General features: G+C 43.3%; 1 protein-coding gene across 14 annotated transcripts in view; it reads left to right on the forward strand.

Moving 5' to 3' along the window:
- Window positions 1-941: 941 nt before the first annotated feature.
- GGACT (gamma-glutamylamine cyclotransferase) overlaps window positions 942-23,072 on the forward strand; it is a 42,591-nt gene continuing 20,460 nt past the window's right edge. For 2 of the 14 annotated variants that reach the window (XM_072782494.1, XM_072782491.1), the window contains exons 1-2: window positions 947-1,029; window positions 5,389-5,571. Coding sequence is in view for 3 of the 14 variants with exons in the window: in XM_072782491.1 (XP_072638592.1) it covers window positions 5,562-5,571 (10 nt within the window). In the remaining 11 variants the exon portion in view is untranslated. The other 12 variants (XM_072782493.1, XM_072782492.1, XR_012009805.1 and 9 more) reach the window with 10 other exon arrangements.

A 23,072-nucleotide genomic window follows, 5' to 3' on the forward strand; every position in this document is an offset into this window, starting at 1 on the left:
ATAAAGTTTCAACTAGTCCACATACGAGGCATCTGGGTGGCTCAATTGGTTGAGCATCTGCTTTCAGCTCAGGTCATGATCCCAGGGTGTGGGGATGGAGCCCAGCGTCAGGCTCCCTGCTCAGCGAGGAGTCTGCTTCTCCCTCTGCCTCTGCTCCTCCTCCCAGCTTCTGCTCTCTCTCTCTCTCTTTAATAAATAAATCTTAAAGGGGATCCCTGGGTGGCTCAGAGGTTTAGCGCCTGCCTTTGGCCTAGGGCGTGATCCTGGAGTCCTGGGATCGAGTCCCGCGTCGGGCTCCCTGCATGGAGCCTGCTTCTCCCTCTGCCTCTCTCTCTCTCTCTCTCTCTCTATGTCTATCATGAATAAATAAAAATTAAAAAAAAATCATCATAAAAAAATAAATAAATCTTACAAACAAAAACAACCTAGTCCACATACATGAAAGAGTGGAAGGGGCAGAAAATGATTAAGGTGGATAATTCCATTCCAGTAACTCTGTGTCTTTGGAGAGAGGCGACAGGAGTGGGCTCTGTCTCTGTGCCCTTCTCGTCACCTGGGTCCCAAAAGGAGCATTGTTTAAACCCAGAATGAACAAAGTTTCCAGAGAAAAATTCTCCTTCAGCTTTTGGTCTTCACTCTTCTAATGTCTGGGGTTCCAGGTTTGTCCTGGGCGCCAGGGGACAGACGGGAAGTCATTTCTTTCATTGTCCCCCACAACCACTGTTTTATTCTAAAAGGGAGAATCGGAAAATGCCCGTTGGTATGGACGTAGGAGCACCTGCATCCGCTGATGCCAGCGCTGAGCGCGGGTGCTCCGGAGGAGCCTGGTGGTGGGCGCGCGTGCCCTTAGCTGCGGGGCGGCCCCAGGTGTGCTCGGGCCGGGCCCGGCCGGGGCGCGCGGGCGGGGCCGCGTCCCGCCTCCAGGGGGCGCCGCCGGGGGCGGCCTCCCGGGGCGGCTGCGCGCGCCTCGCCCCACGTTTCCGCTCGCTGCCCGGCCGGCCCTCCCGACGGCGCCGCGCTCCGCCGCAGGTGAGGCGCTGGGCGCGGGCCGACCCGGGGTCTCGGTCCCCGCTGCCGCGGCGCGGGCGCTCTGGGGACGCCGGGGACTCGGGGCGCGGCCCCCCGCGCGGGCGGGGGCAGGAGGAGGCCGGGGAGCGCGCCTGGCCGCGAAGGGGCCGCGGGCGGCCTGCGGGAGCTGCCGGGCGGGGGCGGGGCGGGGGGGGGCACCCGGAGGCGACACGGGCCCCGGAGCCGGCGCGCGGCGTGACGCAGGCGCCACCGCCGGAGCGGGCGAGGGCGGGCAAGTTAGGAGCTGTCTGCGGGGCGGACGCTGCCGGCTCCCACAGGAAAGGCGGGGGTTACTCGCAAGGTAGTTTTAAGAGGATCTCTCAGGGGAACCAGGCTACCGCTTTTCAGAATTTTTTATTTTTTAATTTTTTTTTTTTAGATTTTTAAAAATTTATTCATGAGGGCAGCTCCGGTGGCTCAGCGGTTTAGCGCCGCCTTCAGCCCGGGGCGTGATCCTGTGGAGACCCGGGATCGAGTCCCACGTCGGGTCCGTGCGGGGAGCCTGCTTCTCCCTCCGCCTGTCTCTGCCTCTCGCTCTCTCTCTGTCTCTCATGAATAAATAAATAAAATTTAAAAAAAAATTTTTTTTTTTTTATTCATGAGAGACACAGAGAGAGGAGGGAGAAGCAGGCTCCCCGTGGAGGTGGGAGCCTGATGCCGGACCCTGGGGTCACAACCTGAGCCCAAGGCAGTTGCTTAACGGACCGAGGCACCCAGGCGCCCCTGAAAATCTGTGTGTAATTTCAGAGATTCCTGTTTGTGAGGAAACCCGAAGCTGCCGAAGAAATCTAAAAACTTCTGGTGTTTGTCAGCGTGTGACGTTAGGTTTCTTTGGAGCTGTTAGGTACACGTCTGAAACACGGGGAGAAACTTCTCGAACAGCCTTGACTACCGAGTCTCGTTGTTGCTCTTCCGCTCTGTCGGCCAAAGGGTGCCCGGTAATTGGACTTGAAACCCTGAATCAGTGCACGGTTCTTGAAGCACCGCTTCTTGGCTCCAAGCTGGCTTTATGAATACTGAGCTGGTAAGAACATGCAGGAGACTTGTAGCCGCTTTTTAAAAAGCAGATCATTCATTGTGCCAAACGCCCTAGGGAGAAATCATGTATTGAAAACTAAAGGAAAAAAAAAAAAAAAAAAGTAAAGGACACGGAGGCCCGGGTGGCTCAGTGGGTGGAGCCTCCGCCTCTTGGTTTCCACTGGGCTCTGGGTGGAGCCTCCGCCTCTTGGTTTCCACTGGGCTCGTGATGAAGCCACAAACCTTAGACAAATTAAGCACGAATCTGCTTAAGATTCGTCCTCTTCTCTCCCTCTGCCCCTCTCCCCGATTAAAAAAAAGAAATAACCTAAAGGGCATCTCTCAATCTGTTGGATTGGCCTATATAAAGTGTAGGTCTCACACTGTCCTTAGGTACTTTTTCCTATAACGGAAGACTGTTCTCCTTGGTCTCTCATTCAATTTATTGAAATGCTAATATGAAGAGCTCCTGCAGTTTGCCCTCATTTTCCCAAAATGCCTTGTTTTCCTGAAATGACTCCCAGGAGAAGCCGGAAGTTCCTGAGTAAGCAGACAGCCCTGGTAGAGAGGGTTTGTATTTCAAAAGCCGCGTTTGTAAAGTTCTGTTAATTTCCTTTTTTCTTTATGAGCTTTTTATTTTTTTAAGATCTTTATTTATGATAGTCACAGAGAGAGAGAGAGAGAGAGAGAGGCAGAGACACAGGCAGAGGGAGAAGCGGTCTCCATGCACCGGGAGCCCGACGTGGGATTTGATCCCGGGTCTCCAGGATCGCGCCCTGGGCCAAAGGCAGGCGCCAAACCGCTGCGCCACCCAGGGATCCCGAGTTCTGTTAATTTCTAATTGGTGGATTTTGGTTCAGAAATATTTTGGACTAGTTGACCTTGCTAACGACGGTCTCAACTGTTAGCATGAGATCTAGAGAGGGTGGTTATTCATGCTGGCCTTAGATATTGGGCAGCAGGAAGTATAAGAGAACAGGCACAGAAGCTGTTACTGTTTTTAAAATTATCTGCCCTTTTTTTTTTTTTTTTTTTTTTTTTTTTTTATCTAGTGAGATCTCTTGAAAGTTCCAGCCTGTGTCAGCTCTTCTAAGTGGAGTCACTGAAAGGCTTTGTACGCAGTTAGCCAGGCCCTTTACCAGGGGGCGGGGCACCCTGCTGACTGAGGTGGAGGTGAGGGCTGCAGTGTTTGTTTGCAGAGGGACTGGTCCCAAGGAGAGGTGGTGATAATAAGAGGACACATTCAAGCAAACTTAGCATTCCCCTCTAGAACATTCTCTATTCAGGGGCAAACCTTAGCAATTAAAGAATGTATTAGGAGGGCATCATTTAAACATGACCAGCCTCTTAACAGAAATTCATTCTTTACTTGAAGGTCTCTCTCTTGTCAGTGAAACTGCTCAGGGCAAGACAGCCTTGTTTAGGTTGGACCTGAGAGCTGTATAGACAGAGCTTACTGTGCATAAGGTGGTATACTCCGCCACTGGAATTACAGAAAGACCCAGTTACTAGGAATCTCAGGATTTGTAGGGCATTATGAGGTAATAGACACAGTAAAGAGCTAAAATGTTAAAAGGGATGAAAAAAATTTCAAAGTGGCAGTGGTCTATTGGGGCACAGAAAGATAAATTGCCCTTGGAGGACCTTGGAGGACCTGGCTAGGGTCACATTTGTGCTGGACCTTGAGCAGAGAGTGGAATCTTAATGGGCTAAGGAGTTGAATGGGGCATTCCTGTGGCAGACACCATGAACAGAGTAAAGGAGCTTAAAATGTAACCAGGTTCAGAGATATAGGAGCAACTGGTGTGTTGAGTCTGGACTCTGAGGCGGAGGTATACCTGAAGAGAAAGGCTGTCTGGCTATAAACTCTACCATTTTTTTTTCTTTGGAGAGGTAAAGAATCTAAGCAGGCTCCACGCCCACCATGGAGCTGGACATGGGGACATGCGGGGCTCAATCTCACAACCCTGAGGTCATGACCTGAGCTGAAATTCCAAGAGTCTAACTTAGCCAATTGAGCTATAAGACACCTCTATAAACACTTTTTGATCAAGGTTCTGGGTTCTTTTTTCCTTTTTTATTAAAGCAAACACAAAAGCACAGGGAGTAGTACAATGAACTTCCACAAATCCATCAAATAGATGGAACAGTTTGTTAAAACAATTTCATTGGCCATATCTGCTTCATCTTTTTTGTTGAAGCAGCTTAAATTCCAGACACCGTATCATGTCATCCTTAGTGCAGTATGTGCTTCCAACAAAAGGTCTTTTTCTTGTATAACCTTAATACCATTGTTATCTCATTGTCACGATTATATTGACAATAATTCCATAATGTTTTCGAAGACCCAGTCCATAAAGTTCCTTGATTGCCTCAAAAATGCACTTACTTTTCTCTTGGTTTATGTGAATTGGAATTCAAACAAGGTCCACACATGATATTTTGTTGAGCAGCTGATGCCTCTCTTAATCTAGGACAGGGGTTTGGCAGACTTTGTGAAAAGGGCCAGATACTAACTCCTGCAGGCTTTGCAGGCCTTATGGTCTCAGTTGCAACTAATCAACTGTGTTCATACAAAAAGTAGCTGCAGATGATATGTACATGAATGAACGTGGCTGTGTCCCGATAAAATTTTGTTAAGACTTTTTGTTTTAAATTCCACTGGCAGGCTGGACTTACCTGAGAGCTATAGTTTGCTGACACTGGTCTGTCATGGTCCCAGTGGGTTTCTTTAATGCCAATGATTTACTGGTGGCACTTGGTTGCTTATAGATGCCTCACGTTCTGGATTTATTTGGCTTTTTGTGTAGTATCATTTAGCTTGCTCCTCTATCCCTTGTATTTCCTATAAACTGGAAGTTAGATCTAAAGGTTCTAAAGGAAGTTAGATCTAATTAGGTTTAGGTTCTCTGTTTTTGGCAGGTGTACTTCAGAGGTCATTTTAATTGTTTTTTAATGTAAATATATGGCTCAATATTCCTAAAATAGTCTTTGCCTTATGGCTGAAAATACATTTTTCCCCCCTTGTCTTAATATTCCTTACTTGAAGGAGAAGATATGGCTTCTATTTCTCCAGGATGTTGAGAAATTTGAATCCCTCTGCTAGGTCAGTGGAAACCCCACCCTGTGGCCCCTTGGCTGGTGGACCACATTTTCCCACTGAATGGAAATATCTTCCTTCCCAGACCCAGGGTTTCAGATGCCATCTGGTAAGGGCTAGGTTGGTTTGTTTTTGTTTTTAAGCCCCTTGTCTCTTAAACACTCAACTTTCTTCACTCATCTTCTTCCTCATCCTCCCAACAGGACTGAGAGCTGGAAAGAAATACTTGGTCCATGCCATGGTTTCCTGGTCATCCTGTGAGGTGGGAGTACTTATCCTGCTGTCCCGTTTAGAAGGATTCTAAAGTCAAAAGCTTTTGTAAGCTCATACACTTATTCTGGTGCTGGATTCTAGGGCAACACAGCTTTGAAGAAACATGTTTACAGGTAAGAATTCTTGTTTTCCCCTCTGTTGTAGAGTGCATTTTACTCCTAAATCCTGGACCACCAGAGGTAGCATCTTGACAAATAGTGTCACTTGGAAGTCCTTGTCTTTCTGTTGTTTAATAGATGAAACTGTCTGTTCATCCCTATACCCATTCTTCTGAATAGTATGTTATTGATCTTTCTCTTATTGATTTGTAAGAATTCTGTATACGTTGGAGATACTAATCTTTTGTTATATGTGTTACAACTGTTTCCCCCATTTTTTTAAACTTTGTTTACAATAGTTATGCTCTGTAAAAAATTTAATTTTATATAGGGAGGAAAATAACAGTTTCTGTTTTACAGTTCCCTTGTTTTATATTTTGCTTAGAAAGACTTGTCCAGGGGATCCCTGGGTGGCGCGGCGGTTTAGCGCCTGCCTTTGGCCCGGGGCGCGATCCTGGAGACCCGGGATCGAATCCCACGTCGGGCTCCCGGTGCATGGAACCTGCTTCTCCCTCTGCCTGTGTCTCTGCCTCTCTCTCTCTCACTGTGTGCCTATCATAAATTAAAAAAAAAAAAAAAAAAAAAGACTTGTCCATTTCAAGATTTTTTTTAAGGTGTTAATAATACAGATAAATGAACATGTGATGAGAACGAGGAACATGTGATTCTGTAAGAGAATATTGAGGGGCACTTGAGTGGCTCAGTTGGTTAAGTGTCTGGCTCTTGGTTTCAGTTCAGGTCATGATCTCAGGGTCGTGAGATTGAGCCCTACTTTGGATTCCACCCTCTGCGTGGAGTCTGCTTGAGTTTCTCTCTTCCTCTCCCTCTTCCCCTCCCCCCCACTTGCATGCACTCTCTTTCTCCCTCTAAAATAAATAAGTAAATCTTAAAAAAGAGAGAGAATATTGAAGTGGGTTTTTTCTGCTAGATAACATTAAATTGATTAAATGTTGGTGTTAAGATTGGCCCTACGTTGGTAATTGTTAAAGTTGGAATTTGGGTATTTGAGGGATCATTATATCATTACTTCTGTATATATTTGACTTTCCATAATAAAGAAGTTTTTCTTAAAAAAAAAAAATAGTAGGGGAAAAACCTTCTTTGTCCCATTTGTTCATATTCAGCAACTATTAAGCTTCTCTGTGTTGAACACCGGGAGTGTTTGTGTTATTAAATGCACAGGCTAGGGCAGCCTGGGTGGCTCAGAGGTTTAGCGCTGCCTTCAGCCCAGGGCGTGATCCTGGAGACCCCGGATCGAGTCCCATGTCGGTCTCCCTGCATGGAGCCTGCTTCTCCCTCTGCCTGTGTCTCTGCCTCTCTCTCTCTCTCTCTCTCTCTCTGTCTCGCATGAATAAATAAAATCTTAAAAAAAAAAAAAAAGAACTGTGATGAAAGTTACATCAACTTTAAAACTTATAGAATTATACAACCAAAAAAGGCCAATTTTACTTTATATAAATTCTAGTAATGATGAATGAAAGTATCAGAGATGTAACTACTCTAAAACAAAATAAGAGGTAAAAGTAAGAATAAGAGAATTCTGAATTAAGCTAATGCCTGGCACATATCAATTATGATTATTAAAAGAGACCTAGGACATATATAAACCAAATACAATGAATGGGCTTTGTTTTGACTTTGGTTTGAATAAACCAACTGCACAGACCTTTTAGGCAAATGGGGATATTTGAATATAGTATTAGATGATATTAAGGAATTTTGTTCATTGTTAGGACTATAGGTATGCAAAAACTAAAATTAAAAAAAATCATAGTAAAATATTTAGTATTTATCACTAAAATATTTAGTGATAAAATTATGTGATTTCTGGTATTTGCTTCAAAATTCTTCAGAAGAAAGCAAACAAACAAAAACAAAAAACAAAGGGAGAATGACAAATGGAACATATATGGCAAAGCCAGGATGGTGCTGTCAGTTCATGAATGGTTAAGATCTACTGTACTCTATTTTTGAATACGGCTGGAAATGTTCATAACAAAATGCTAAGAGAAGGAAAAAAAAACACAGTGACTTAGTCTTTGTAAATACTCCTCAAAATGCAATCTAATTGTTCTTTATTCATTTATAAGGTACACTACAGTTGATTCTTGAACAATGCTTGGTTGGGGAACCAACACCCTGCATTTGAAAAATCTGAGTATAACTTCTGACTCCCCAAAAACTTAACTACTGAGAGCTTACTGTTGACCAGAAGCCTTAGCGATAAGGTGTGCGTCAACTAACACATATTTTGTAAGCTGTATACATTATATATTGTATTCTTACAAGAAAGTAAGTTAGGGAAAAAATGTTATTTAAAAAAGGATGAAGAAGAAAAAATATATTTATAGTACTATTTTTATAAAAAAAAAAAGCTGCATATAAGTGGATTCACAAGTTCAAACCTGTGTTGTTCAAAGGTCAACTGTGATTTCCCCTTAGAGTTTTTATTAGGCTTTTATAATTTTATTTATTTATTTTATTTATTTATTCATGCGAGACATAGAGGCAGAGATATAGGCAGAGGGAGAAGCAGGCTCCTCACACAGAGCCTGATGCAGGACTTGATCTCAGGACCCCAGGATCATAACCTGAGCCAAAGGCAGGTGCTCAACCACTGAGTCACTCAGGTGCCCCTCATCACAATTCTTTTACAGAACAGCACCACCAAGAAAAGCCAGAAAACAAAACCAAAAAATACTGGCTTCCCTCATTCAGTCCCATTGTAAGTCAAACCCTTCCCCTTCCCCTAGTTGCTGACAACCCTTGATCTAGTCTCCATCTTTTTTTTTTTTTTTTTTTAAGATTTATTTATTTGAGAAAGAGTGAGTATGTATGAGGTGGGGAGGAGCAGAGGAAGAGGGAGAGAGAGAGAACCTTAAACAGATTCCACGTTGAGCATGGAGCCCAAAGCAGGGCTCAGTTGCACAATCCTAAGAACATGACGTGAGCTGAAATCATTAGTGGGATGCCTAACCAACTGAGCAACACAGGTACCCTGACTGATCTCTATCTTGAAATGTTTTGCCATCTCTAGATTGTCACATAAATGAAATTAAATAGTATGCAACCTTGGGACTGGCTTCTTTCACTTGGACAACATCTTCGAAATTCCTCTGTGTGTGTTCTTATTTACTGCCCATCTTACAGGCATACCCCAGTTTACATATCCATTCACTGTTGAAGGACATTGGATTCTTTACAGTTTGAGGAGATTATGAATAGAGCTGCTATAAACATTTGTAGATAGGTTTTTATGGATTTAAATTTTTCATCTTTTTAGAGAAGACCCCCAGGAGCTAAATGGGTGGGTCATATGGTAAGTGTGTGTTTAACTTTTTAAGAAACTGCCAAACTTTTCCAGAGTGGCTGTACCCCATCATTTTGCATCTCAGCCACGAATGTATGAGAGTTCCAGTTGCTCCATATTTTTGTTAGCACTTGATGTTGTCAGGGTTTTGTTTTTTGTTTTTTTTTTTTATTTAAGCCCTCCTAATAGGTGTGTTGTTTTTTTTTTTTAATTATCTGATTTCAGTTTTTTTAGTATTCTAAAAAAATATTTTTAATAACTCTTGAGTAAATTACTGAATTAAATTTATTTTATATACCTATTATAAAAATAATTATTTTTGGCTTTTTGATGATATTCTGTATTTAAATACGGTAAATATTCCATATAGAAAATAATCAAAACCAGAATGTTATTTGGATAGATTTTCTTTTTTCTTTTTAAGATTCATCCATTCATGAGAGACATGGAGAGCACAGAGAGGCAGAGACATAGAGGGAAAAGTAGGTTCCCTGTGGGGAGCCCGATGTGGGACCCAATCCCAGGACCCTGGGATCATGACCTAAGCCAACGGCAGGTGCTCAACTGCTGAGCCACTCTGGTGCCACTAGATAGACTTTTCTTTAGTTTCACCAGTCAACACATCATATTTGGCAAAGGATTACAGAACAGTACCTGAATACATGATGCATTTTGCGGTGATCCATTCATTATAAGCATCTTGTGCTTGTCTCATTTCTATTTTATAGAAATTTTATAACTGCTTTTGGCATCAGTTTTATATTAGATTGATCAGGGGGCTCCCAGGTGGCTCAGTTGTTTAAGTGTCCGACTCTTGATTTCGGCTCAGGTCATGATCTCAGGGACGTGAGATCAAGCCTCGTGTTGGGCTCTGTGCCGGACATGGAGCCTGCTTAAGATTCTCTCTCCCTCTCCCCCTCTTCCCCACCGCCTCTAAACAACAACTTTATTTTAAAAAGAAAAAGAGGGCACCTGGGTGGCTTAGTTGGTTGAGCATCTGCCTTGGGCTCAGGACATGATTCCGGAGTCCTAGAATCGAGTCTCAGGTCTGGCTCCCTGCTCAGCAGAGAGACTTCTTCCTCTCCCTCTGCCCCTCCCCCCTGCTTGTACACACTCTCTCTCAAATAAATAAATAAAATCTTTTTTAAAAAAGAAAAAGATCTGTGAATAGTAAATTACATGGGAGCAACTGGATGTAAGAGTAATTTATTTGCCTTTTAACTACAGAGAACACTGCAGTGTTATAGTTTAAAAATGAACTCCCATGTGTCTAAAGCTGTAGTGAAAGCTTGCATTTGAATACCTTTTTCTTTATTAAAGCATATTGAGCTCAAGGAAGAAAACCATTTGTGAAATAAAGATCGTCTGCATCTCTTTGTATGACTTAGGGACCATAGTCACTGGTTACTATTGCCTGAAAGTGTGGAGTTGCCTCCTGGTTTAATTACCTAAATGTCACTGCTAATGCTTTTGTCCTTCCCTCCTTGAATTAGATGAAACTGTGGAGGTCACTGCTGGGGGACAGCTCTGTCAAGTCTCACCATTAGCTGCTATGGTTTGAGCTTCCAGTTGGTAGTATCATTTAACAGAACGGAAATTACCATCATCCAGAATCAGAGATTCTTCTGAATATTTCTGAAAAGTTGCTGAAGGATTAGGTCAATTGGGAGACCTTCCTTTGTAATCCCAGGGGCATTAGAAAGAAAGATGGAGGGGTGCAGTGGTTTAGCGCTGCCTGCAGCCCGGGGTGTGATCTTGGAGATCCAGGATCGGGTCCCAGGTCGGGCTCCGTGCGTGGAGCCTGCTTCTCCCTCTGCCTGTGTCTCTGCCTCTCTCTCTCTCTCTCTCTGTGTCTCTCATGAATAAATAAATAAAATCTTTTTTTTAAAAAAAAAAAAAAGAAAGATGGAGCCAGACAAAGAAACCAAGATGGAGGACCACTTGCCTGGTAGGCTTGAGGTTGCTGTGGTATGAAGACTGAGAGGCCAAGTGTTAGGAAAATTTGGTTCAAAATGTAAAGCAATGGGATGCGTTCCTGTGGCTAAGTCATTTTTGGTTTAAACCTAACAGTAATTAACCCTTATGTCAAGTAGGATTGGGATAAATAAAAAATAGTGAAGGATTAGGAAGGTTGTTACCTCCATTGGACCTAAGTCTTTGTTTCGTCTAAAAACAGTATAGATGTTCTTTAAACTTCATTCCTGTTGATACTAATAAAGTCCTATAGATGTGCATATGTAGTGTGGGGGGTGGAGGAACAATAGACATGTCCTGGGGCCTTAAATTGGGGCTTTGGAGTACCAGACTAATACATCTGCTGCCCCCTGGTGGCATCATGTTAAACAGTGACATTCGGCGGTGAGGCATTCCACAGAGCTGAGTCTTGCCTTGCAAGAGGAGACGTTTTCTCTTTCCGGCTCTGTTCATAATTACTATCTGTATGATCTTAGGCAAATCATTTAGTTTGATTACAGCCTATATTTCACTTCACCTTTAAAATGTAATTTTGAAAGTTTTTTCCAGCTTTCACATCTGCCAGAATTTCAAAATTCTCTGATGGTAATACCACATATTATGTACCGAAAGATGTTAAGTTCCACTTTCTCTTTTAGCAGCTAAATCCTAACAAGTCCCAGATATTTATTAAGAAAGCAGACTCTAGAGTAACTCCTGAGGCTTGATACGGACAGCAAACTGCATAGATGTATCTGTACCACTGTCCATAATCAATCAGTATGACAATCCTGCATTATGATGAAAGCTTACAAGTTATATCATTTAAAAAATATTTTAATTTTTATTGTGGTACAAAAATAACAAAATTTACCACCTTAACCATGTTTAAATATACAGTTCAGTAGCATTAAGTATTCACAGTGCTGTACAGCATACCTCCAAAACTTTCATCTTGTAAAACAAACTGTGTACCTGTTAAATAACTCCCCTCTCTTCCTCCAGTCCTTAGCAACCAAATTCTACTTTCTGCCTCTATGAATTTGACCATGTAAGTGGTATCATACAGTATTTGTCTTTTCATGACTGACTTATTTCACTTAGCAAAATGTCCCTAAGGTTTATCCATTTTGTAGCATGTGACAGCATTTCTTTCCTTTTTAAAGCTAAATATTGTCTGTAGATACCACATTTTATTTATCTATTCATCTGTGAATGGACACCTGGATTACTTCCACTTCTTTGCAATTGTGAATAAGGCTGTGCTGCATCATTTGTAGTATGCAGTGTTTACAAATGCAGAGAGGGTTTATACAATTTTTTCTGTGCATAAAAGGCTAAACTTTATTATGAAGAGCTACCATTCAGCCATGCTAGAAAACTAGGATATGGTGACTTTTTATGTGGATGAATAAGTTAGAAAGGAAGTATCTCACATGTGGTACTTCGCCCTGCTGGTAAAGGGCAAGGAAAGGTTCCCGGTTGTCTAGCAGGCTGAACTGCACCGGGCTTTACAATTCTGGCCAGTCCCTCTTGGAGGTCAATGCTGTGATTTTTGCTCAGGATGTCAGAAGGATGGCTTCTTCTTCCTCATGTCTCCCCTTTGTTTGAAGTCTGACCTGAACCCCAGTTACTTTAAAGAATGATTTTTTTTTTTAAAGAATGATGTTTTGATGGAGATTTTGGATTTTTAATTTCAGGCATGTCATCAGAAGCCAATCTAAACCAGGTTACCTCTGAATTTGGGTAGCAGACAGACAGGCTCAGAGGATTGGGCAGCGGGGAGGTGAGGCCATCTCACTTGTGGAGCATCACATAGAGAGAAAGCATTTCAGGTTCACTTCACTCTAGCTTTTCCTCACATCATTATGGTTAGAGTTAAAAACAAACATAAAGACTGTCCATTAACCCTGGGTGATTCCTGGGAATTCAGCCACCTGGGGCAATGGTTAAATCATGCTTCTGGAAGATGTGAACCCAGCCTCTGGGCTTCCTTCCCCTGAAGGCCCAGCTGCTGCCACCCCAGGGCACACCCAGCTCAGAGCCTGTGCAGAGAGCCCTGGACTGTGTTATGCTGCTGACACCAGGTGTTGAAAGTAAAAAATGTATTTATTCCACATTTTTAACATGATTATTCTTGTTGCTTAATATTTGTACTTAAGGCTGACCTCAAATCGTAAGAATAAAAACATGATGCTCCTAGAACATTTGTATTTAGTGATATTGCTGAGGGAACCCTCTCACAGTGAAATGATGGGGCACATTAAAGGCCTAACATGTATTATACTTGGAAGGGACCACCTTTTAGTTACTTAGAATCTTTTTAATGTATTTTCCTTTTTGTGTCACTTGGACAATTGAAGTGTTTTATTTTTAAAGACACAGGTTTCCACTTGTGTTACATCTTTAATATTTGAAAATTTTGCTTTTCTGGTTAATTGAACTTTCCATATAGATGAGAGTTAAGCAAAAATCTTTTCTAGAAAATCTTGTGAAATGAATAAATATGCCTTCCCTGTTCTTACAGTATACAGAGCATAATGAAGCCTCTTTTACCCTAAAATTAGTAATTCTGTAGTAGCATCAGCATAAAACTAAAGGACCTTACTCAGAGTAGGCAAGATATGGAAACAATCTGCGTGTCAACAGTTGAATAAAGTGTGTGTGTGTAATATTCCATTATATGTGGAATTATATATATATATAACATAATGGAATTTTATATATTATTCATATTACATATATTTATATCATATATATAGTTATAGTATTCAGTCATAGAAAAGAAGGAAATCCTGCCATTTGCAGCAACATGGAAGGACCTGGAGGACGTTATGTTAAGTGAAATTAGCCAAACACGGAAAGATAAACACTGTATAATATCACTTATTTGTGGAATTTAAAAGTGTTAAACTCATAGAAGCAGAGAGTAGAAGGGTGATTGCCCGTGACTAGGGGGAGAGGGAAATGGGAGCTGGGTACAGGGTACAGAATTCCAGCTGAGAGGAATTCACTCTAGGATCTACTGTGCAGCCTGGTGAACTATAGTTATAATACATCGTATTCTTAAAATTTGCTAAGACAGTGCACTCGAGTGTGTGGTAACTTGAGGTGAGGAGTGTGGTAATTAGCCTGATTGTGGTGATCATTTCACAATGTGTACATGTGTCAAGCCATCACATGATCCAGGGTGGGGGGAACCCTGAAAGACCCTTCCCTAGATGGGAAAGCTCACTGAGAAATAAATGGTTTCCCAAAAGATTAATCACTAGAGAGGTTTTTTAAATGTTGTATTTTATTATAAATACAGGTTCCTGTTCCAACTTCAGACTTACTAAATTAAACTTTGGGAAAAGGAGCCCAGGAGCAGGTATGATGAAACTTCCCGTGTTTCAGCAGCTCAGCAGAGTCTACTCAGTGACCCCAGGCTCCCCTCCATCCATCTTCCCGGGCAGGCTGTGCCCTAGGCTCCTGCCAGCCTCACCTTCCTACCTGGAGGCCCCGGGCCCGTCATCTCCCCCTAGGAATACCACCCCTGCCACCCTTCTGTTTCTTTCCAGGAGACCTTTGCCCTCTCTTCAAGGTCAGTTCATGGCCAAATCACACACAAGCAGGATTCAATTCTCTCTTTCTGTTCTTCATGACCCTCTGTTCAAGCACTTTTACCTGTCAGTATATTGTATTCTTGTATGTGTATCTTTTTAAAGATTTTTTTAATTTAGAGTTTTTATTGAGATGAAATTTACATAACATAAAATTCACTATTTTTTTTTTAAAGATTTTATTTATTTATTCATGAGAAACAGAGAGAGAGAGAGAGAGAGAGGCAGAGACACAGGCAGAGGGAGAAGCAGGCTCCACGCAGAAAGCCCGACAGGGACTTGATCCCGGAACCCCAGGATCACACCCTGGGCTGAAGGTGGCGCTAAATCATTGAGCCAACCGGGCTGCCCTAAAATTCACTACTTTTAAGTGAAGAACTCAGTAACATTCAGCACTTTCATAATGATGTATGACCACCCCTGTCTAGTTCCAGCACATTTTCATCATCCTGAAAGAAAATCCATGTAGGCTCGGCAGTCACTTCCAAACCGTCATTCCCTGCAGCCCCTGGCAACCACCGTGTCTGGATTCACCCATCCTGGTATTTTATATCATGGAATCAGACGATATGTGACCTTATGTCTAGCCTCCTTCACTTAGGATGTTTTCTGGGATCATCCATTTGTATCATACCTCATGTTATCCTAGGAGCTGTATCACAGCTGTTGTGTAACGAAGTTCCGCAGACTGAGGGCTTACACAACAGAATGTATGGAGGCTGCAAGTCCAGGGCACGGTTGATCTCTCCTGAAGGCTCTCTCCTGGACCAGCAGACAGCCGCCTTCTCCCTGTGTCCTTACATGGCCATCCCTCTGTTCCAGCATCCCTGCTGTCTAACTTTCCTCCTCTTATAAGGACACTGGTTGGACTGAACTAAGGCTTATTCTGAAGACCTCGTTTTAACTTAATCCCCTCTTTAAAGACCCTGTCTCCAAATATAGCTACAGTCTGAGGTGCTGGGGTTTTTATGAATTCGGCAAGAAGTGGGCACAATTCAGCCCATAACAATCAGTATATCTTGTTTGCAACTTAGGTTTCACACCATTTTCCACATTAGAGTTCTCTGAGCACATGCCCCCTCTTCCTTCTAGATTTTGAGCTTGAGGGCAGAGCTCCCATCTGTGTCCTCACAGTGTGGCAAGCTCTGGGTGGATGCTGAGTGCTGTGGCTCTGTCCAGACCCAGTACAGGGAGCTGAGTGTCCTCTTCTGTCCTCCATCTGCACCAGTACACAATACGTGTGTCTCCAATGAACTAATGATCCTTGTAGATCTTGTTGTTGGAGAAGGCAGTTTTTATCTAATACCTGCTTGGAAACTTTTGTTGTCATTGATTTCTTTCTGATCAAAATAGAGAAAAGAATTGGCTATTTGAGAATTCCCAGAACCAGGCAGACATACTCATTCATGTTCTCTGCATGTGCTGCATTATGGGGGACAAGTTAAAATGTGCTCCCTGTCCTTCAGGAATTTAGTAAGAGAGCAAATAACCAGAATGTAGGACAGAATGTGACCAGCGCACTAAGATACAAACAGAGAAGGCTTTGGGACAGAGGCAGGATCTAAGCTGAGATTTTATGGATGGGTTCGATTTGGGCAGGAAGGTATAAATGTAGTGTCCAGGTGGTAGTAAAAGATTAGGATTGAGGGAAGCTGGGGAGGGTTCAGGGAGCAACAGCAGGACAAGTTGGCGGGGCTCAGGCTGCAAGTACAAGGTGGGATTGCACACAGCTGGACAAGACGCAGGGGTGTCCTGAGCATCACCACCTGGGTTAGAGTTCCTGAACTTGCCTCAGGAAGCTCAGTACAGCTTAAGGGTGAAGGTCAGGGCTAGAGCTCCTAGAAAGGAGAGATCTGATTGGGACTGTAGCTATTTGGAGGTGGGTAAGGGCTTGAACTCCAGAATCAGACCAGCTCTGCTACTTGTTAGCTGTGTGACTTTGGTCAGGTCAGCTCTGTTGACCTATACCCTCTGTCTCCACTTCTTCATAGGCAGAATGGAAACAAAGGTGCCTAAATTACAGGTTTCCGGAAGGATTAAATCAGTTAAGATATGTAAAGTGCTTAGAAGTACACCTGGCTCTTTGTAAGTACTGCAGAAGTGCTGGTCAGGACTATTAGTGACACCAGGTTTGAAGAGGGTGATGATTACCCAAGGAAATACTACTTTTCTTGCAACACTAAAAAAGGGTGTGTGTGAGAGAATGGAAATCAAGATGTCAGCCTCTCCTAAACTTAGTTGACTAGATTATCTATTATTTGCTGTTAAGGGTATGTGACTGGGGACCACATAGGCAGGGCTTGTCATTTATGGAAAAATAAAATTTCACAGTGTTTCCATTGCATCCAGTAATTTGAACATTATGACAAAGCCAGTAAGGCAGGCAAGACAAGCGGTTCTTCCCTGTGAGGCTACGTGAGGTCCCCCAAGGGCTGCCCTGAATCCAGACCTTTTGAGTCCCACTATGTCACATGGCCTGGGAGAAGTTCCAAGGCAAATAAGCCTCTGTTTCCTGTATCTTCTCAGATCAGGGAACCTCTGGAGAGTGATCTTTTGAGCAGAATTAATATTTTTCTATTTATTTCATTGAAAATAACTCTGCTACGGTCCAAATGTTTGTGTGCCCCCAGAATTCTGTAAGTCACCCAGTCCATGTTATTTTTGTTACAACAACCTAAACTGACTCTTGTTTGTTGGGTACCTACATGGATGATACTCTGTACTGGGGCACTTTACCTGTGTTATCTGAGGGGGTGCCCACCCTACCTCCATGAAGTGCTGCTGTGCGACTGGACAGAGAAGGAAACCGAGACTCAGAGTTTCGGTCATTTGCCAGTGTCACTGTCCAGGCTGGCCTGATCTCAAAGCCAGTCCCCACAACAGACATGCTTCTGCCCATCCTGGGGCCCTGGAAAGATGGGTGAAAAGCACTCCCAGAACTCAGCATAGCTGAGTTCTAAGTAAGGGAATGTTTTCTGCACAGGTTTTTATTCTAAAGATAGCAAAAGGAGACCACTTGGAGAATGTTTGGCCTTTGAAAAATCATACTTTGAAATAGGCATCGTGTCTCAGAAGAGCCCTCACTGGCAAGACAAGCTCTAAAATGGGTCAGAAATGGGAGTAAAAGGGGTGCGTGCCTGGGTGGCTCGGTTGGTTAAGCATCTGCCTTTGGCTCAGGTGCTGGGATTGAGCCCCGTGTTGGGTTCCTGCTCAGTGGGGAGCCTGCTTCTCCCTCTTTCCCTGCTTGTGCTCTCACAGTCTCAAATAAAATCTTTAAAAAAAATTTTTTTTAAAGAAATGGGAGTAATGGAGCAAAATATGGGTCTTACCTCTCAGTAACAATCAGAAATAAGCAATTCTCTGGGGAAGTTTGTAACTAATATAGAACTTTTGCTTATATGAGAAAATAACCAAAGAGAAATACAAAGCAGAGTTCAGGAAGGTTAGATAATAAATGATGAGCCCAAGAAAGTTTAGATCATTAATGGCGAGTTAATAAGAAATGTAACTTGAAATACTGAAACAGTTTAAAATGTTCCAGGAATATTACTGTTTAACAAGACAGGTGAGTAGGCCAAGAGCTTACCCTATGGCTGCAGAGTCAGAAGTCAGGGACTGGGCAAATGAGACAGTGTGTGACTGTTGGGTGTTCTAGGTGCATTGTGATCAAATGATTCCCATAGTCGTAAGCCCTGGAGGAGATGGGGTGGGGGTGCAGCCTGGGCTGTCAGAGACATTCTGGATATCAGAGATTTCCCCCACATATACATCAGTCTTGTAGCTCACATGTCCTAGTGCTTTAGAAAACAACTGCACTATATTTGAGGACAACGTGTCCTAGAAACTTACACACAACTTGGACAAGAATCTAGGAAAACAGAGATAGATTATGTGAAGATATGGAATTGTCTATAACAAACAAACAAAAAAACCCAGGCAAGTCAAAAGCATCGAATTAGATCAAGTGATGATGGTACAGATACGGGTCCTTAACTGGGGGAGCAAGGGGGGGTCATTAGGTGAGAACAGTAGAAATAGGCATTTGTCCAACAGGCATTGTGTGCCTGAGGGCAAACCAGGTGCTCTGTGTCCTTATCCAGCCTTCTCAGGGCCTGGCTGAGGAAGAGGTTTTTCACCCAGCTGGTAACCTTGGTGGGGGTGGAACTTCACCCCAGAGCAATTCTGTCTTGTTTCTGGATGTAGATTTGAGTTAAGCTTCCCTGGGTAAAAGTTAGGAAAAGAGAATATAGAGATTTCTCAACTGTCTTCATTGAAATTGGAGCAGAGAGGAATGGATAAATCAGTTTGGCAAAGATAAGGCCTAACTTTTATGGAGTCTTAACCTATTACAGAGGTGCCTGGGTGGCTTAGTTGATTTAGCATCTGACTCTTGGTCTTGGCTCAGGTCGTGATCTCAGGGTGGTGGGATCAAGCCCCACATCAGGCTTCACACTCAGTGCAGAGTCTGCTTTTGTTTTTGTCCTTATTAAGTTGTGCGAGTTTTTAAAAATATATTTTATATATTAACCCTTTATCAGATAGATGGTTTGCAAATATTTTGTTCCATTCAATAGATTGTCTTTTCATTCTGTTAATTATTTCTTTTGTCGTATAGAAGCTCTTTAGTTTTAATGTTCTCTCACTGATTTTGTTTTTGTTGCTTGTGCTTTTGGTGTCACACCTAAAAAATTGTTGCCAAGACCAATGTCAAGGAGGTTTACCCCTGTATTTTCTTGTAGTGATTTATTTATTTTAAAAGATTTTTAAAATTTATTCATGAGAGACACAGAAAGAGAGAGAGGCAGAGACACAGGCAGAGGGAGAAGCAGGCTCCATGTGGGGAACCCCATGTGGGACTTGATCCTGGGACTCCAGGATCACGCCCTGGGCGTGAAGGCAGGTGCTAAACCACTGAGCCACCTAGGGATCCCCTCTTGTAGGAATTTAAGTTTCAAGTTTTATTTTAAATTTCTAATCCATTTCAAGTTAATTTTTGTGTGTGATGTAAGATGAGTATTCAATTGTATTTTTCTGCATGCGGCTGTTAAGTTTTCATGATACCATTCATTGAAGAAACTGTCCTGGGCAGCCCTGGTGGCGCAGCGGTTTGGCACCGCGTGCAGCCTGGGGTGTGATCCTGGAGACCCGAGATCGAGTCCCACGTCGGGCTCCCTGCATGAGCCTGCTTCTCCCTCTGCCTGTGTCTCTGCCTCTCTCTCTCTGTGTCTATGAATAAATAAATAAAATCTTAAAAAAAAGAAACTGTCCTTTTCCCATTGTGTATTCTTGGCTCCACATTAGTTGACCATATATGCTGAGATTTATTTCTGGGCTCCCAATTCTGTTCCATTGTCCATGTGTTTATGTTTATGCTACTACCATACTGTTTTAATTACTATTGCTTTGTAGTATAGATTTAAATCAGGAAGTACGATGCCTGCAGCTTTGTTCTTCCTTCTCAGGACTGCTTTGTCTGTTTGGGAACTTTTGTGGTTTCATACAAGTTTTTTTTTAAGATTTTTTTTTTTTTAAGATTTTATTTATTCATGAGAGACAGAGAGAGAATGGCAGAGACACAGGCAGAGGGAGAAGCAGACTCCATGCAGGGAGCCTGACGTGGGACTCGATCCCGAGTCTCCAGGATCACGCCCTGGGCTAAAGGCGGTGCTAAACTGCTGAGCCACCCGGGCTGCCCTCTTTCATTCTATTTAATGTGGTGTATCATATTTGTTGATTTGTGTATAACAAACCATCCTTGCATCCCAGGGATAAATTCCACTTGATTATCATGTGTGATCTTTTTAATGTGCTATTACATTCCATTTGCTAGTATTTTGTTAAGAATTTTTGCATCTGGGAGCCCCGGTGGCTTAGCGGTTTAGCATTTGCCTTTGGCCCGGGCATGATCCTGGAGACCCGGGATCAAGTCCTACATTGGGCTCCCTGCATGGAGCCTGCTTCTCCCTCTGCCTGTGTCTCTCCCTCTCTCTCCTTCTGTGTCTCTCATGAATAAATAAATAAATTCTTTAAAAAAAATTTGCATCTGTATTCATCAGGAATATGAGTCTGTAGTCTTCTAGTGGTGTTGTTATTTGGCTTTGGTATCAGGGTAACATTGAACTTGTAAAATGAATTTGGGAGTGTTCCCATCTCTACCATTTTTTGGCTGAATTTGAGAAGGATTGGTATTAATTCTCCTTTAAATGTTTTGTAGAATTCAGTAAAACCATATGGTCCTGGGCTTTTCTTTATTAAGAGGTTGTTTGTTTGTTTTTAAGATTTTATTTATTTATTCGTGAGAGACAGAGAGAGAGAGAGGCAGAGACACAGGCAGAGGGAGAAGCAGGCTCCATGCAGGGAGCCTCATGCGGGACTCGGTCCCAGACCCCAGTATCATGCCCTGAGCCAAAGGTAGATGCTCAACTGTTGAGCCACCCAGGAGTCCCTGGGAGGTTTTTGATTACTGATTTAATCTCCTTATTTGTTGTTGGTCTGTTCACGGTATCAATTGTAATGTCTCCTCTTTTATCTATGATTTTATTTGCTTGAGTCTTTTTGTCTTAGTCTAGCTAAAGTTTTCTCAGTTTTACCTTTTAAAAAAAACCAGCTTTTAGTAGCTTCATTGATATCTTCTATTATTTTTTTTTACCTCTATTTATTTCTGCTCTGATCTTTGTTATTCCCTCCTTCTGCAAACTTTAGGCGTAATTTGTTCTTCTTTTCCTACTTCCTGGATGTCTGTCTTCTACTCTGTTAATATATATGTCTTAAAAATGTAATGCACAGGGGCACCTGGATGGCTCAGTTGGTTATGCCTCTTGATTTAGGCTTAGGTCACAGTCTCAGGATCCTGGGATCAAGCCCTGTGTCAGGCTCCCTGCTCAGTGAGGAGTCTGCTTGTCCTCTTCCCTCTCCCTCTTCCCCTACCCACAGATGTGCATGCATGCTTACTCTCTCAAATAAAATCTTTTTTAAAAATTGTAATGCACATTTTTTAAAAAGATTTATTTTTATAGAGAGAGTGCAAGCTGGGGGAGGGACAGAGGGAGAGAAAGAGAGTCCCCAGCAGACTCCTCACTGAGCACAGAGGCCGATACAGGGCTCAGTCTCAAGACCCTGAGATCATGACTTGAGCCAAAATCAAAAGGCTTAACTGACTGAGCCACCTAGGCTCCCTATAGTGCACAATTGATGAAAGTGTAACACATCAGGAATGTGTAGAGTTCATGTAGCCTGATGGATTTCCTACTAGGAACATGCCATGTAAGCAGCATCTAGATCAGGTGTCCTCATGTCTTTCCTCAGTGGCAGCTACTGTCCTGACATCCAGCCCCAGAGACTAGTCTGGCTGTTACTCATGTTCATGTAAATACAGTCACACAGTTTGTGCTGTTTCTCCCTGACTTCTATCACTTGGCGTTGCTGGTGAGATTCATCCGTGGTGCTACACGTGGTTGGCCATTCATTCCCACTGCTGTTGGTCCCCACAGTGTACCCCACTTTATTAGCCCATTTTACCGGAGGTAGTCATCTGGGTAGGAACTGCTTTTGGGCCATTACAAATGGAGCTGATCAGAAATGCTTGTCACTTTTTGCGCACTTGTGTTGACATTTCTGTGGAGCATCTGCCTGGAGTGGATGGCAGGGTCATGGGGGAGGCACAGGCCCAGCTTCCATAGATACTGTCAAGCAGCTTTCCACTGGGGTTGCCCTAAATAATTTTTTAAAACAGAAATCTTACCATGTCACTTCCTAGGTTTAATACGTTTAGTTACTGCCATCACATAGGGCTGAAACCTGGGCCCAGCCTCCCTCCTTTGCCTCTTCCCCTGTGGTCCTGGCCTTACACGCACACTCTACCCCCAGGCATGGCCAGGCCATCCCCCCTGCCCTGACTATCCATTTGTCCCCTAACCCTGACTTGTGCCCACCTCTTTCCTGTTTCTCCTCGAAGACTCTGCTGTTCAGATAGTCATCCTTCAGGACACATGGTGCCCTGGTGCCCCAGGCATGTCTCATTGGCCTCCCCACAGTTGTTTTGTAGTCATCTTTTAATTCTTAGCCCGTGGGGAGGAGGTATAGTCCATCTGGGCTGCATCAGTCTTGCTTCTTCTATGAGCTAGAGACCAGCTCTCTGAAGAACGGTCTTTATTCTAGAATGGGAACAGTAGGAGGGAGGGCGAAATTTCCTAACTCAAAAATAGTTGAGGGATCCCTAGGTGGCGCAGCGGTTTGGCGCCTGCCTTTGGCCTAGGGCGTGATCCTGGAGACCCAGGATCGAATCCCACATCGGGCTCCCAGTGCATGGAGCCTGCTTCTCCCTCTGCCTGTGTCTCTGCCTCTCTCTCTCTCTCTCTCTCTGTGACTATCATAAATAAATAAAAATTTAAAAAAAATAGTTGAAATTGTTGTTCTAGTAATATAATGCCAAGTTTGCGTGAATGTTGAAGGATCCGCTCCTTTGGGCCACTGTGGTGCCGGGGGTCCCCCTGCTTGCTGCCTCTGCACCGTGGTCATGCTGGATAGCAGGGCCCAGGTGTCCTGGTTGGAGGGCCCATTCGAAGGACTGGTGTAGGGGTACCCGGGGGGCTCAGTCGGTTTAGCATCTGCCTGCAGCTCGAGTCATGATCTCAGGGTCCTGGGATCGAGCC

The sequence above is a fragment of the Canis lupus genome, chromosome 17 (assembly GCF_048164855.1).
Source record: "Canis lupus baileyi chromosome 17, mCanLup2.hap1, whole genome shotgun sequence".
Classification (NCBI taxonomy): Eukaryota; Metazoa; Chordata; class Mammalia; order Carnivora; family Canidae; genus Canis; species Canis lupus.